The sequence below is a fragment of the Daphnia carinata genome, chromosome 3 (assembly GCF_022539665.2).
Source record: "Daphnia carinata strain CSIRO-1 chromosome 3, CSIRO_AGI_Dcar_HiC_V3, whole genome shotgun sequence".
NCBI lineage: Eukaryota > Metazoa > Arthropoda > Branchiopoda > Diplostraca > Daphniidae > Daphnia > Daphnia carinata.
The window spans coordinates 11,165,529-11,180,367 of NC_081333.1; the positions used below are offsets into that span (position 1 = coordinate 11,165,529).

The following is a 14,839-nucleotide window of genomic DNA, read 5'->3' on the forward strand; positions in this document are numbered from 1 at the left end:
ATTTATGGAAAATGTTTGCTGGTCAATGTAATTTTGAATGGTGAGATGGTCGTCATCTGGGAAAACGAACTTTAATGGTATTATACTATTGCAAATGGAGATTCTGAAGAGAGCAGAGAAAACGGAAAGAATGAAAAGTTTCAAGAGAACCCAAAGTTTCCAGGAAAAATTAACCTTATCCAAACCATGGCACAATAGAAGTCCATCAGTAAAAAGAAACTGGTAAAAAGTTATAGGAATTAATATTGTGCAGTGCTACGTATCTGCTAAACTTTAAATTCAATGAAATTAATTTACAGTAACAGTGTTTATACACCGAAATAATCATTAAACATTTTTGTGTGTTTTTCTTTTTAGAATCGCCGTTGGAAGAGTCAATGTTTACACTGTCTGGTGTGATGTAATTCGTTTAATGCGATAGACGAGGACAACTTGAGTAAAGTTCGGTGCAGTTCGCGCCTGAGCGGCCCATCATCGCCGCATCCATGTAGGAAGTGAATCCGCCGACATGACGCGTATGCAACAGATAGCTTAAAGGCAAACTAGGTGAAACAAATGGTGAGATAAGACTTAAAACTAAATTAAATCTTTTTTAAAACCTGGATAACGAAACAGCCCATCCTGCTTGTCCTGGCGCGGACATAGCCAGCCGGTTCATGCGGCACAAAGTTTCCTGAGTGCAGATGGTATTTTCAAGAACTGTGTCTTGCTCCCATAATTCGTGAACCATACTCAACCAAGTCGGACCGTCCAGCAGCACTGTAATGAAAAATTGGAACCATTTAAATGTATTCCCAAGCAATGCACACAATCAGATGATGCTGGGATTTACGAACAAAGATTTGGCGATGGCCCTAAAAGATTTACCATCAGAGAGATCATTATCGTCCATACTACGCGCTGCTGCAAGCGTGGTCGATCTGATGTAGAGAAAGAAGCCGAGGAGACCCAAAAGTCCCACCAAAAGGATGGGCAAAAGTTTGTTCTTACAACATTCGTCATATCCACTGTACCCGTAACTACTTCCACCCCCGTAACCGCCGCCATAACCACCTCCTCCGCCATAGCTACTTCCTCCGCCATAACCACCTCCTCCGCCATAACCACCTCCTCCTCCTCCTCCCCCACCCCCACCTTTTTGACCACCGTCATCATCGTCGTCATCTCTATTTTTCGGGATGTATTTGGTAGTACCACGATCAAGAGACTCATCTAATCCCGGAATAGATCCGTGCGATTCGCCATAGTGTACCTTACCAGGAAATCTGTTCGCCTTAGGATTCTCATTCATGTCATAACCAGTCATTGTTTGGTAAGAATCTTTATCTCTGTATCGATTGTTAAGCCGATTTTGATCATATCTTGAATACCGATCTTCTTCGTAAGTATCATCGCGGCTAGTAAATGACTTTGTATCAAACAAGCCAGCAGGTTCACCAATGGCACGAGCCGACGACTCTTTGCTTTTGGTACCACCAGCTTTGGGGTTGACATTGGTACTGTGCAATTTGACTTCCTCAACTTCTGCGTAATCCGGACCGGAACCGTACGCTTCATCATAGTTCTCATCCGGGTAGAAAACGTCAAACGAGTCCCATCCGCCAGGTGCTGCGTTATAACAATTAACTGTGGTGTCAAGGTTTACTACCTGTCAAGCGTACGTATATTTTGTTATTAAATTACCCCACGTTTCAAATTGTCAATCTGTCGTTACAATGTTATCCGGAAAGCCTCAAGACGTCTTAAATTATACCACCAGATCGAGTGGGTAGTATCCAGAAGCTTTCGGATAACAGTGTTGATACAAGATTGACAATTCTTTTCTAAACATACCTGAGGTGATTCCTCCTCCGATGAACTGTGATATCTTCTGTTACTAATGGACGTTTTTTTACCGTTCTCTGATGTTTCATCAGCATTACGGCGATTACTATTAACCCGACGGGTTTTTAACCTAGTACTTCTAATGGCACGAGATAGCGACTCTTCAGGAGCATCGGTCCACTCATAATCATCTACTGATATGGTCGCTGTTCGGAGACCCAGGATCCGCGGATCGCTTAAAATGCGTTTGGCCATTTTGCTGACTACTTTGAGAACGTCTCCTTGGACGCAATCTCCATTCAGGCAATAATCGGCAAACTCACTACGCGCCATTCTGAAATGCCGGCTGTTGATTTCGTTGCCGGTGCCGATGTCTGACATAGCAAGGAAATCGCCACTTTCAGGATGGTCGTTTGCTGAAAGACTAATATCAGCTGACGACCTGGAAGTGGTCGTTAAACCGTTGGTCACGACCAACGTCCGAGCGGAAAGCATAACGACTAGAACAGCAGCCACGCACTTGCGCTTTCTATAGTGGGATGGCACTGTCGACGGTCGAGACATGCCAACGAATCAATTCAAAAGGTAACTAAAAAAATCACTTTGATATCAAAAATCAGATGATGCTAGAAGCACCTGTACTTGATTAAGATAGAGGCTTCTTAAGAATTAAAGCAATAGCTAATTGATAATCACTATTTAATTTAGCGAATGGGAAGAACTAATGTCGACCGCCCAATGAAGCAGCTCAATCTCAACTGATAGCACTAGTAACTGAAAAATAGACGAAGCGTTGAGAATTGAAAGAGGATGGTGGGCAGTCGGTAATTTTCGACAGGGTACGCCTCCGAGTCTAGGAGGCGTTCCACGACACGAAGGAGAAGTTTTTTTGCCAGCCTCCGGAACAAGGTCGATGACCACGATTCACGACTGAACTTATCACCCGATCATAACACAATGGGCTTAACTATCCAAGATTAAACGGCCCTTGCCGAAGGACTTCAGTTGATTGCATTCTATCGTGCAGGTATACAAAAAATTTAAATAGGCAGCCGTTAGTTATTTTCCGCTCAATCAAGGCAAGGTAGTTTGCCGTCAATTTTCACGGTGAAAACTTCATATAATTTACGTCCTTATTACGTTTCTCAAAACAAATCAAGAGAAGACCTTCGTACGTTACAAACTCTTAGGCGTTAAGAAAACTATGCAAAAAGATGAACGTAAATTTCATTTTTCCACATTTTAAATTAAATAATTAATATAAAATCTGTTTTAGACGTACCGGTTACAATACCACAGCCTACCTGCAACAAAATGTGCAACACGACGCGGAAATAGTTATTCTAAGCGAGACGAAATGGTTGGTCTTTTAACACAATTTTTACTTACTGTAGGCTCATAGCATCTATTTACATTTACTATCTAGCCAAATATGTATTGGGCAACTGAATCTGTAATCATACCTATGTCCTGATGGGAGAGGAGCTCTTCAAGACTTAAAAGATCATTGGCCATCGATCGCTTTCGACGGACTGCTGCCTTCGTAGTACTTAGCAACTGGATGAGGAAGAGGAACAGGAGACCAAGAGCAATGAGAGAGAGCAATCCCAAGTAATCATGCTTTTCACAGCACATCTCGGAGCCATAACCTCCTCCGCCATAACTCCCTCCACCATAACCACCTCCGCTATAACCCCCTCCGCCATAACCATAATCATATCGATCTCTTCTGGGAATGGCGCGAGATGAAGTGATCCATTCAGTTCTTAACATATCAGTTGAGCGTCTGATACGGAGATCGCTTCGCAAAATCCCCATTAGTGGACGGACAAAAGTCAACATTCGTTTCAGTTCGTACTCGGAATCCAATGGTTCTTGGTCGTTGGCACCGACCAAATAACTCAATGGATCCATGACCAGTAAGATACAACTTCCGAGTTTAATATAGGTGCTGACTATTACCATTATTAGGTGCTATTAATTAGAGGAACACTATCACTCAACCGTTGGCAAGGCAAAAATCGGAGAATAAATGTCAAAGATCGGACACTAGCAATAGAGAATTCAGTTCACCAAAGAATGGAGATAAAACAAGGTACGAATTTCTTTCAAACGACAAGAAGGTTTTAACAAGTTACCTCTGCGACTTTCGGGAGTGAAATGTAAAAATAAAGCTCCTCCCATCTCTTATTCGTTAAAACTCCGCCTCCGGATTAATCCGGCCCTTAAGGGTAGAATTATTTTGCTCCAACCCCGCTGTGTGGGACAGCCCCAATAGGCACCTGGACGACGTAATCAAAATAATGCTAGCAAAAACAACGTCTGATATGTTTTTGCCCGCGTTTTTGTGTTTCCTCGAAACAATTCAACTGCGAAAAGTTCGAAGAGAAGTTTATAATTGAATCGGAATTTGAAATACTTTAACCCCCAACTCTCGCAGGTGAATTACCTAAAGGACGAAGTAAATCAAGGGAAATAATTGACACAGAGGTAAAAACGTTTGATTCGTTACTAAGATTAAGCATAATCAACTAACGCTTACGATTGAATTGATAGAACGAAGTTAACAGCAGCAAATGAATTATTTACTATACGCAATTGCCTTACCACTATTATAATCGTTCGAGCGGATCCATCTGTCCTCATCGATGCCTCTCTCCGCAGATCGTTTATTGCTTCGACGGCCAACTGGTTTACGGGCAATGGCAACTAGATAAAGCAAGAGACCAGCCAGAGCGAGAAGAGCCAATATAGGAAGAAGATCATCTTTTTTATCACAGCAACCGTAACTTCCACCTCCACCACCGTAGCCGTAGCTGTAGCCATCTCGATCGTAATCGTTACGATGAAATCTATTGCGATCGCGATTGATGTCACCGTAGCGTAGACCGTAGTAGTCTTCTCTGTTAGATCGAGCTGAGCGGGTGGAATGTCCACTTCGATTGATGGTCCGATCAGTCCTCAGGATGGCCATCAATGGCGTGACGAACTTCAACATCCACTTTAATTCACGTTCAGATTCTAGTACCGAATCAACAATCGCTTCCGGCAGGTCATCGACCTCTTCCGCGCCTGCCACCCCATTGTAGGGGTTAGTGTAGCAAGATACTAGAAACGAAGCTAATGCCGTCAAAACACACACCGATTTCTTCATGTTTTCTAACTTTTCTCAGATAAACAACGAATAACAAAGTCTTCAAGATTACGAATGACTACGCTGGAGCTGTTTCGGGCAGGTGATAGTCTGAGGGCAGTACACAGAACCGGCAATGGAATCATTCAATCAGAGAATGAAGGCAGAAACTTTTCTTGCATGATCATTTTTGTCTATGAGCTATAGACACTAGTTAATTACAACCGTACGCCGCAACAAGTTTTTATCATAGTCCCTCCGTCGACTCCGCCTCATTCTGTAAATAGCCCATGCCTTTTCGTTCCACATCCTTCCCATCATCGTCCTTCATATTTACGCCCTCCCGTGAACTTGCGGTCATTGTCTTAGTAAGACGGTCACTGGATCCCCTTTTTTTTTAAGACCTGTAACTAGCGTGCAACATCTTAACATGCCTGGCACTCTGTATCGTTTTGCCTTTAGCTATTTCTTCCAGAGCTTAAAGACAAACTGACAGAAGACTTGAAACATTTGACGAATTACTTACTTTCTTCTTCCCGTTTAGGCGGTGTGATCATCCGGCGACGTCGACCGCCCGTGACAGTAGCGTTGAGCAGGAAGAAAAGAAAATAAGAGATGGCCACCAGAACAAAACCGGGCACGAAAGTGTGGAAGTCCAATTTCTCACAACATCCTTCTTGGTAGCTTCCTGACGAGGAGTAATCGCTACTGCTGTATGATGAAGAGTATCGTTTATAGTCGTTGGTGATCCTAGATTTTAGATGTTCCAGGCCAATCATAAATTCATCTCCCATCCGGCTGACGAGATCTATTCCGGGAGGAAATTGGCGTTGAACCGATGGACTGTTAGGTTTGTCATTCCTTTGGATCAACGTTCCGTCGCTATACTGATCCGATTGATTAACATGGTCTGATCCATAGAATTGCTTCGGCGCAAACTGTTGATCCACTTGTCCTTCTGTCACCAGCACAACAACAGTCAACAACCACCAGAAGAATAAAACACCCCGTCGATGTCTGTTGAAATTCATCTTTCGTTATTTGTCTCTGTGCAGGTTGAAAAAAAAAAATTTGCAAGCTGATGGAAATAAAATTCGGTCACGACCTCCGATTGCAAAAATACGAAACTGCAACAGAGAGGGGAGCAATCAACTCAAATTGGAAATGAAGAGCATATAATTCAGTTCACAGTGGCTCGTTCGGGGACAGACTGGCAGGTTTCTCCTACATTTCAATGTTGGGCTGCACAGGTAACATGCTCTGCCCAGTAATTTCTCAGCAAGCTAGTTATCTAGTCTGCTTTTTCAAGTCAAAGATTTATTCTTCAAAAATCGCCAGTAGGCAGGAGATGTGGCAACGTCTTCCCTCATGTCTCGTTTCGTATTCCCTTCAAAAAAAAAGAAAAACGAAGGTTATGTCAGTGTCTAGCACTAGGGAAGATTGTTTCATTATCTCGGCCACAAAAACCAACGTTGAACCGATTTACTAACCTGAAGCGTTTATTGCGTAGACATATAACGGAACAACGGATTAGTTTGAACATGGATGAGTGTTGATTAACTGTTCTTTGGCAGCAGGAACTACACGAGACAAACGTAATGATATTTTATAAACGTTCGAAAATTGTGTATCGCCCAAATCTAAACTACATATTCAACTGTTAATCAATCAAACTAATAAGTAGCTTTCTTCTTCATTTGTTACGTTTGGATACTATCTGTTCCAAATGACTGGAATAACAACCAAAAAAAATACCACAATAAATGTAGTCTCTATTTTGTAAGATTTTAAAAGATACCTACTGGACATTTTGCATATTGCCTTACGGTGGTTAATGTTTAAAGAAATCCAGTAAATTCATTTTCTCCATTATCAGTTTTCTTGGTGTTTGCTTTAGGTTCTACATGTATGAACTTGATACCTGTGGTAATTCGTTTGCAAAGAAGCACATTGAGCTGAAAATGTAAGGATTACATCCTTAGATGATGAGTTTCATAATCCCAGTCTGATCATTTACATACAAAGTATAGCTTTATATATTCCACGATGTTTTTACCGAATTTTCGTCTGTATTTAATTTTCAGATTTTCGACAGAAACATTGACACCAACGAATTCCCACCCGATGTCGTTAACTAACCGTAGCCAATCCCACATGATGAAGAAAGAATCACTGTTGAAGGTATAAATAAATCATAGCACACAGATTTTGTTTTATAATCGGATTGAGGTCTAACGTACGTAAATCATCATTAATTAGCCGAATTCATCAAGGTGATTTGTAATTGTAGAATCATGAATCCTTCTGTTATGTTTAACGGATAGATATGTATGACTTCAAGCCTAATTAATGCGCGAACAGCTACTGAAGATTGCAGTGCAGTTTTCTCCATAGCGGCCCATTAACGAGGCATCAAGTAACTAAGGAAGCCGCCTTGATGTCGATGATGGAGCATGTAGCTGAGCGGCCAACTAGACAGCGAGACGGCCATCCCGGTTGTGCCTGGGGAATCGAGAGCTAGTCGATTCATGCGACAGAGCGCTTGGAGTGTGCAAGCATCGCCGGAGTCGTTTTCGTCAGCATTCCAGAGTTCGTCTACCATTGAAATCCATGTGGGAGCATCCATCAATTCTGAAAAAAAAAATTCCAACAAGAAACATGACAACAACCAAAAAAAAAAGAAACTAAGGTAACTTGCCTCATAATAATATTATCTTCGATATATGTAACAGTAATTGCTAATGGCTTCGTACATAGTTGATGCCAAAAAAAGAAAAACTGGTCGTTGAACTACGCCTGAAACTTCTGTCCGTATAATTTACCCAAACATTCTCTATAGTAATTGGCCCAAGGCGAGCAAGTATAGAACGAGCATTTAACCCTTCAGGACAGTGTTCCCGGCGTTGTTTGATTAGCTTGAATGTTTTTAGAATTTTATATTCTTTGATTGAACTCTGGCTCTTCTATTTACTATAGCAATTTCTTATAATAAGCAGCCGTTGGGATCAGACTCCCGCTCGCATGACATCAGTCTATGCCTTTCTACTACGTATGCTATTTACATAGGAAAGTTTTGCCGCGTAAAAATTTGATGTCAGCACAACAGGTACGTATCAAAAGTCGATGATAATTTGCTATACTATTATCAGTTTTTCTCGACAATAAATTTATCATAAATGTTTTCAGTTGACAATGATGATTAACAACATACCTCTATCAGGCTGATCTTCATCCACGTAGAGATGATCGTCATCAAGACTGTTTGGATTTCTTCCTTCATCCGTTTCCATCGCGACTCTCCGCCGTCTCCGGGCCGCTACTGTCGTCGTTGCAATAGCGATCAAATAAAGCAGTAAAAGCGACAAAGCTAACAACGCCAATATAGGCAAGAGGTCATCCTTTTTGTCGCAACAACCGTAACTACTTCCACCGCCATAACTACTCCCGCCGTAACTGCTCCCACCACCGTAACCAGAGGACGAAGAATAGCCACCGCCGTAACCACTTCGATCGGCTTGCATCTCTTCTGGATATTTGTTGTACTGATTGTACATTGGAGGACGCCTGCCAGCACCCCGTTTTCTGCTCTGACCGAACACTTCTCTGGCCACCCGCTTATTCAGTCTTGATGTGGAGATCTCAAAATTTTTCTTCTGGAAGATACCCATCAAAGGTGTTACGTAGAGCAGCATCCGTTTCAATTCGAGCTCCGATTCAAGTTCATCTTCCACTTCTTCAGCTGCGTTGTTGTCTAGTAATTTATTGTAGGAAAAAGAGGCCATATTGCCCTCAGTTGCGGCAGTCTGTCCGTCCATCGAGTGGTCGGCTGCGTGACCGGCAATAAAAATCAACAGTAGACTACACACAGTTTGTGTGCCAATGAACTTGATCATTTTGTTTACCTTCCGAGTTAACTAGAATATGCAAGCGGTATATAGTAGGGTATCAAATTTTTGAAAAAAAACTATGAACTTCTTGTATAATACCGGCTTTTCTGGTAGTTTTAGAAGCAGGAATGGAGATGGGCAGACTGCATTTGCCACTGGATGAAAATTAACTGACTGAAGCTGCGTATCTGTGAATGGTAACTACGAAATATTCATGAATGCAGTTGCTGGCGTTCACTTTTTTTCTTCTCATTTTCTTGACCTTTTTCTTCTTAGTGCTTCACTTCCATAGAAGTACAGTGTTAACGTTAGACTGGACATCCTCCCGGAAGCTCCTCCTCTCGCTGCGACCCAGCAGGCAAAAGACTCTAGAAATCAATTGTTGTTTCTTGCGTGCAGCATATAAATGTAACGGTACAAGATGTTGGTTCAACTTCTTTAGTTAATCCGCACATGATCCCACGAAGAGACGGTAATTTTATTGTAGGTATTCATACAAGTCCCCACATGAATCTTAAAATCTCCTACAATTTTGTCCAATTTTGTCCTCTAGGTAAGCAGTAGACCCTGCGGAGCTAGTATTATACATGCAAAAAATTAATCTATGGATTTCCTTGACTGCCCTCCGATCGTTACAGATACGTATTATAAAATAGCAGACTACATTAACGATTTATTGGCCATGCCCAGGTGGAAGGACATCGCTATCGATATGTACCGTCAGCGACGTAAAGAATAGTGCTACTAGAAAATAGACGTCAGAAAATGCATCTTTACAAATAAAGTGACAGCATTACATCAAGCGTAGATTACGGCGGAATCAATGAGACGTGACGCAAGTGCATTTATTGCACGGCAATAAATCACGGGAGAGCAGCACCTGTTGGCTTTGCCAGTTGCTACACTATCGACTAGTTGAGCGGAAAAAATTCGGAGCCGACAGGTCTTGGGCTTGTCAACCATGATGCTTCGGCAAAATTATACTGCCTCTCACATTCGTCAAGAAAAACAAAATAAAATATAGGCAAGTATAACGAACTTCAGATTCACGTTACGAAAATGTCGTTACCAGTTTATTTTATACCTTCCATAGACTACTTTAGCACGCAATTATCGTGTCTTACAGAAGTTTGCACGATATTCATTTGGATCAACATGGCGACAGTCAAGAATCATCACCTACCACGAAAGTTGGGAGGATAGTTTCCAAGATCGTTTTTACTTGAAATATGATTCAACATTGCGTGACGACCAGAAGGCGTCACGAGCGTTCGAGGTAATCGTATCCTTGTTTCTTTTTGTTTTGGATATTTGTTACTTAAATATTTTATCATTTCGTTTATCAAAGGATAGTTAAAGAGCAACAGGCTTTTCGGGAGATTATCACGTTACAAATTTCGAAAACAGTTGTCGACAGAAAAAGCGATTTGGCGCCAAAAGAGCTAATTTAAATGCAATTGCAGAAAGGCTTGACCCACTGTTAGAGCGTTCCATGTATCTGCGTCCGTTGATCGCCAATTTTTTGCAAACTCTTATCGATTTAAAATGCGACATTACAGCGATGAGCGAGGAAAACCACTCATGAGAAAGCATCTTACAAGAATTCGTCACCCCTAAAGAAATTGAGTTGCATTGCTTAGCATGAACATGCAGTGAAAACAAACTGGAGGAGACGCAATGGCTAGCCATTGTGAGCTTCAGGGAATTTCAAAACGCCCCGTGAGAAACGGGCAGTCGACTTTGCCCATATAACGCAGGTAATGCCTACATTATCAAAGTAAATCATGCTTTTTAAAATTTGAACCTCTCTATGCCCGATGAAGTAACCTTGGAAAACCGTTACCTTTCATGTTTTTCTCGACACAGCATATCAGCAGTCCCAAAAGGCGACGACAGAAATTAGGCATAATCGGTGCACGGATTATAACGTTACAAAAAAACGTTGTCCGGAGAAAATTGTGTTTTGCCGAAGCTGTAGGTTATCACGTCATGCACTAATTTGCCATCACTTTATTCCCGTTGTCGATGCAGACTACGGTGGAATGACGGCTTGAAACTTTCGATTAGAAAGACTTTTCATCTGCCTATGGGAGTCACGCTCCTGACCTGTCTATTCACATCGAACTCAGTGGCATCATTCTCATCATCAGACTCCCATCAATCTTGTTACCAGAGGTTGTTGTCCTTTTCGTGCGGCTGCACCATATCCGTAAGTAGAGAACTAGCTATCATATTTATTGTGACGCGTGAAAAAAAAACGAAATCTTTTTGCAGTGCTAACAGATCTAGAAGAAACATCTACACACTTCATCTCTGTCAGCGTAATTTATTTTTTCGTGAGCCTATACTCGGAATCAACATGAGATGGCATTTTTCTGCTTCATCGCCGAACTATTATGTCAAAGACCATTCGCAAATTACATGGAAACTATATCGAAGTGTAAGTGTTGATTTTCAACATCTTTTTCCGCCCGCCAATATAAAAAAACGCTGTCAGTGAAGCAGGTAAGCTAATACTCTTGTAATGAATTTTAACTGATGGGTATTTTTAATAATGTGATTTGCAGTATTATTCACAGCAATTGGAACTTCCAGTATCGAAGGAAGCGAAGAGCGCCTCGTATCTGAACAAATAATAATTCCACAAACTCATCCCGAAATCAGCAAGTTGAAGTTTTCAAATACGTCAGATCCCTTGTAAACTATTAATCTTTTGTTTCAAACTCATCTTGTACGATCCCGTCCATGCGACGGAAAAATTTCAGTCCAGTCTCTAACGCTTTTAAGTAAAGGAACACAACATTGCAAAACACGTGGAAGTAAAATGTATCGTTCTGTAACAGTTATCAACACAGTTCATGTACAGAATAGTAAACACATAATCTGGACAAGTCAGGCACATCATAAGGCATCAGAGACATTCAGTGAAGCGACCGTCTCATCGTGAGTAGCAGCTTTCGTCGACTTGTGTAGATTCAATTCCAAATAAAGAAAATAAAGAAGAGGGCAGGCTAAAAGCACCAAGAGCGCCATTCCGAGTATGTGAGTCCAGGAAAGGCCACAATCGTCACCTTGGCAGTCAGTTCGGTTTAGGCGAACAGTCCGCCGCAGGCGTTCAGCATCAGGGATAAACGTAGAAGTTGCAGGATCGTTACTGTCAATGTCATATACTCTTGCTTTTTCTTTCAACCGTTGAAGATCTTGGTCCACTTGCTTCAAGAATTCTAGAGAATTGGAAGGTTTGAAATCCCCAGATTTGGTATCTCCGCATGGCAGAAGGCTTGCTTTATCACTGGGAAGCCTTTCTGTCAATGAAGAGTGCTGGCGTACAGGAATTTTTAAAGTTCTTCGAGCAAAGAATTCAGCTTCCTTCTGAATGTTGTTTGCAACCTTCAGTTCAAAAACCTAAGTAAATTTTTTTTAATAAAATGGAAATACCAATAATTTTTTAAGTGATTAAAGTAGCACTGTCATACTGTGCACCGATAGTGAAGGGCTAACCCTTGCAAAGTCTCCTTTGGTTTGATTAGATGTTCTCTATATTCTCGTTGAATATCAGAAGGACTGGAAAGAGATAAATGGGAAGCTGAACCAGGCCATCGTTCTTTTCTTTGGTCAATATTAGTTAGTCTTCGTAACTTGGTACTCGGCAGGGAATCATTATCATCATCAGTACTACAATAGACAATAAAATTATAAGGGTAAGGCTGTTTAATGCATGTTATATTCGAGGTAGTAGATGGTAAAACCTTGAATCTTTTCGACTGGCCGCTTTTTCTTCATAGCTTATCAACCGGGAGTATCCGTAGGATCGGTTTGTCATGTTCTAAAATGATTTCCATACAGGTATATTTACAAAATTTGGTCAGGAACAGTCACATTCACTGTAATTCTTTAGACGTTCCTTTTATCAAACGATAGCGTAAACTTATTCCATGTTGGCAAAAAAGAAAAATTCAATGTCAAACTTAGCTATCGATATATTTTTGGTCGATAGTTTTTCGGAACTTTCAAAATAGAATGTAAACTTTAATATTCAGAATAGTGATTTATGCCAGATTACACGAAAGAAGATCTTCCGTGTAAGTTCAAAGAATTTTCCCTGAAGAAGCTAAGTTTACTTTATGAACAGTTACGTTTGACAATCGACTGGCTCCGCCCATTTAGTGAGCTGTCATTCGGTTTGCGTGCAACACGGTTCTCTACATCAAAACTGCAATATACGAAACGAAGAAGAAAAATAAACATGGGTAAACGAAAAAAGTACGCTGTTCTTTTGAGGTCTTCATTAATTATTTGTCTTTTTCAGCAATTTCTAGCAATCAGTCTTTTATTTTGGCATCTGTGTTATCATTTTTGGTATTTTCTGGGATGCAAATGTATAAACACTTGCTGGTGTCATCTCAGCCCCTAACACTTTTCGGCGGATTTCTTGGATCAGTTCTTTTTTCCCTCATTTTGACTGTAAGCCAATAGCTTAGATTTATGCAGTGTGCACAAATGTCATTATCATTATTATAGGCTGTGGGGAACCTGGAATCTACGCTTTTTGGAAAAAGCTTCCAGATGAAACTATTTCCTGAGGTTGTCATTTGCTTGGCAATTGCCTTGACAGCTTCAGGAATGGTTCACAGGATCTGTACAACTGTTTGGTAAAACCTCAATTAGTTTGGGATTTGAGTTGGTACTTTCATGAGCCTTTTTTAAAATTCACTTTAGCTTGGTGCTATCATTAGTCCACTTGTACCACATAAACTTGCTGTCTCAGAAAATCTATGGACAAAGTGCAGTTGTTCAAACCTTTGCTACAAAGAAAAGGAAGTAGGATTGTACAGTCATTGAATACATTTCTAAACCCTTTGTATATTATTTCAATCCATTTCAAATTTGTTGCATAAGATTTTGCTGAAACCTAGAAATCCTTTTGAAGTTTTCTTCCATTAGTATGTTTGCTTTTGTAACAACATGGTCAACATACTGCAAAATTAAAATTTTTTTTTTTACTTTATTCTATTATTCACAAAGTGGAATTTGAAGATCACCTCAGAAGTAACTAGCAATTTGCCATTAGCTGATAAAGGAGCTTCAATGCCATGGGTTGAACGGATTGCTACAATAATTTTTGGCCATTCTTGATGTGAATTTTTCCGTGATTTGAGAGATATGCCAGAATTTCTGAATCCTGCTTGTACTCCACAGCTTAGCTTTTTCAGAAATGCATTTAAGATAAATGAAATGTTAGAGATGAAATCCTGATGTGGAAATACCATAAGCTGTGCATCATCTAGGGTTCTACATTGGACATGTAGTACAAAGGCCTCAAATTTGAAACTAAGATCTCCAATCGAAGGGTCAAGTTTTGAATATATTTCTTCACATGAACACTTACTATGTGATACATAAACCCATTTGCAACCTTCTTTTTGCACAGACAGCTCCTAACATTAAACCAGAAATATTAGGAAAAACCAAGTTGCAACTTGAAGAAGAGGAAATGGCTGTGCTTTACTTCTTCTACAGTCTCCGCTAACACAACAATTCGTCCAGAGCAGGAGCTGGTTGTGAAGTATCTTTCTGACGAATTTATGCAATCAACTAGCTCTCTGATTGGTTCGTCAACAGAGCCTTTTCGACTTAAATCTTGTCCTGCAAAAGCAGCCTGTTTTTGATTTGCGAACATTTTCACGGACATTTTGACTAATAAGTTGGTTCGTAACTGTAGTTGCTTGGAACACTACTGCTGCTCATACCAAAACCTTACGTCGCTAAAAATGATATTACAACATTTTAATTCAAAATTAATTAATTCATTTAAGCATAGGATATTTTTCACATCTCCAATGTAACTCACTGGCATGTAGTTTTCTTTACTTTTCCTCTTAAATACGCAAGGCGTTCGAAGACGATTCAAACACAAGATATCGATATCCAACTCCTCCGGCTCTCTACGGGTTCCAATCCCGCTCGTTGGCATAGAAATAGAATTTTTTTTTGA

At 40.6% G+C, this 14,839-nt stretch overlaps 4 protein-coding genes, 2 long non-coding RNA genes and 1 pseudogene across 12 annotated transcripts; 3 read left to right on the forward strand and 4 right to left on the reverse strand.

Moving 5' to 3' along the window:
- Nucleotides 1-105: 105 nt before the first annotated feature.
- Nucleotides 106-2,388, reverse strand: LOC130697586 (uncharacterized). Of its 2 annotated transcripts, none has more exons than XM_059494327.1 (4): nt 1,834-2,388; nt 868-1,648; nt 609-759; nt 106-542 (listed from the first exon to the last, which is right to left on the reverse strand). In XM_059494327.1, the coding sequence occupies exons 1-4, from the start codon at nt 2,386-2,388 to the stop codon at nt 410-412; spliced, it is 1,620 nt and encodes a 539-aa protein (XP_059350310.1). In that variant the 3' UTR covers nt 106-409. The 2 variants fall into 2 exon arrangements, with proteins under 2 accessions (XP_059350310.1, XP_059350309.1); XM_059494326.1 differs by having other exon boundaries at nt 108-542; nt 600-759.
- Nucleotides 2,389-7,022: 4,634 nt separating this feature from the next.
- Nucleotides 7,023-9,059, reverse strand: LOC132087802 (uncharacterized; annotated as a pseudogene).
- Nucleotides 7,636-9,862, forward strand: LOC132087803 (uncharacterized). 4 transcript variants are annotated; one of them, XR_009420611.1, is made up of 6 exons: nt 7,636-8,063; nt 8,178-8,630; nt 8,726-8,887; nt 8,959-9,041; nt 9,121-9,327; nt 9,398-9,862. It is a non-coding gene; the product is annotated as an uncharacterized LOC132087803 (long non-coding RNA). The 4 variants fall into 4 exon arrangements; XR_009420609.1 differs by having other exon boundaries at nt 8,178-8,887; nt 9,121-9,331; nt 9,535-9,862; XR_009420608.1 differs by having other exon boundaries at nt 8,178-8,887.
- A 109-nt stretch (nt 9,863-9,971) lies between these two features.
- LOC130697611 (uncharacterized) lies at nt 9,972-11,684 on the forward strand. 2 transcript variants are annotated; one of them, XR_009002875.1, is made up of 5 exons: nt 9,972-10,120; nt 10,193-10,601; nt 10,711-11,053; nt 11,119-11,349; nt 11,412-11,684. It is a non-coding gene; the product is annotated as an uncharacterized LOC130697611 (long non-coding RNA). The 2 variants fall into 2 exon arrangements; XR_009002876.1 differs by having other exon boundaries at nt 10,198-10,601.
- LOC130697591 (lysM and putative peptidoglycan-binding domain-containing protein 3-like) lies at nt 11,655-12,821 on the reverse strand. Its single transcript, XM_057520513.2, has 3 exons — nt 12,594-12,821; nt 12,321-12,519; nt 11,655-12,249 (listed from the first exon to the last, which is right to left on the reverse strand). The coding sequence occupies exons 1-3, from the start codon at nt 12,665-12,667 to the stop codon at nt 11,746-11,748; spliced, it is 777 nt and encodes a 258-aa protein (XP_057376496.1). The 5' UTR covers nt 12,668-12,821; the 3' UTR covers nt 11,655-11,745.
- Nucleotides 12,822-12,937: 116 nt separating this feature from the next.
- Nucleotides 12,938-13,704, forward strand: LOC130697608 (protein KRTCAP2 homolog). Its single transcript, XM_057520536.2, has 4 exons — nt 12,938-13,094; nt 13,154-13,308; nt 13,366-13,496; nt 13,564-13,704. The coding sequence occupies exons 1-4, from the start codon at nt 13,091-13,093 to the stop codon at nt 13,667-13,669; spliced, it is 396 nt and encodes a 131-aa protein (XP_057376519.1). The 5' UTR covers nt 12,938-13,090; the 3' UTR covers nt 13,670-13,704.
- Nucleotides 13,672-14,784, reverse strand: LOC130697594 (tRNA wybutosine-synthesizing protein 3 homolog). 2 transcript variants are annotated; one of them, XM_057520518.2, is made up of 5 exons: nt 14,696-14,784; nt 14,354-14,609; nt 14,112-14,282; nt 13,887-14,048; nt 13,672-13,821 (listed from the first exon to the last, which is right to left on the reverse strand). In XM_057520518.2, the coding sequence occupies exons 2-5, from the start codon at nt 14,534-14,536 to the stop codon at nt 13,726-13,728; spliced, it is 612 nt and encodes a 203-aa protein (XP_057376501.1). In that variant the 5' UTR covers nt 14,537-14,609; nt 14,696-14,784; the 3' UTR covers nt 13,672-13,725. The 2 variants fall into 2 exon arrangements, with proteins under 2 accessions (XP_057376501.1, XP_059350774.1); XM_059494791.1 differs by lacking the exon at nt 14,696-14,784 and having other exon boundaries at nt 14,354-14,621.
- Between the last annotated feature and the right edge of the window lie 55 nt (nt 14,785-14,839).

Excerpts from the sequence above, each read along its gene's own strand:
- LOC130697586 (XM_059494326.1), bottom strand. The coding sequence starts at position 2,388 with ATGTCTCGACCGTCGACAGTGCCATCCCACTATAGAAAGCGCAAGTGC. Across the intron at positions 1,649-1,833 it reads CGGAGGAGGAATCACCTCAG|GTAGTAAACCTTGACACCAC; the intron begins GTATGTTTAGAA and ends TACGCTTGACAG. Across the intron at positions 760-867 it reads CGATAATGATCTCTCTGATG|TGCTGCTGGACGGTCCGACT; the intron begins GTAAATCTTTTA and ends TTTTCATTACAG.
- LOC130697591 (XM_057520513.2), bottom strand. The coding sequence starts at position 12,667 with ATGACAAACCGATCCTACGGATACTCCCGGTTGATAAGCTATGAAGAA. Across the intron at positions 12,520-12,593 it reads GCCAGTCGAAAAGATTCAAG|TACTGATGATGATAATGATT; the intron begins GTTTTACCATCT and ends TGTCTATTGTAG. Across the intron at positions 12,250-12,320 it reads CCCTTCACTATCGGTGCACA|GTTTTTGAACTGAAGGTTGC; the intron begins GTATGACAGTGC and ends AAATTTACTTAG.
- LOC130697608 (XM_057520536.2), top strand. Across the intron at positions 13,309-13,365 it reads TTTTTTCCCTCATTTTGACT|GCTGTGGGGAACCTGGAATC; the intron begins GTAAGCCAATAG and ends TCATTATTATAG. Across the intron at positions 13,497-13,563 it reads AGGATCTGTACAACTGTTTG|CTTGGTGCTATCATTAGTCC; the intron begins GTAAAACCTCAA and ends AATTCACTTTAG.
- LOC130697594 (XM_057520518.2), bottom strand. The coding sequence starts at position 14,536 with ATGTCCGTGAAAATGTTCGCAAATCAAAAACAGGCTGCTTTTGCAGGA. Across the intron at positions 14,283-14,353 it reads TAGCGGAGACTGTAGAAGAA|GAGCTGTCTGTGCAAAAAGA; the intron begins GTAAAGCACAGC and ends GTTTAATGTTAG. Across the intron at positions 14,049-14,111 it reads TAGATGATGCACAGCTTATG|CTAAGCTGTGGAGTACAAGC; the intron begins GTATTTCCACAT and ends TTTCTGAAAAAG.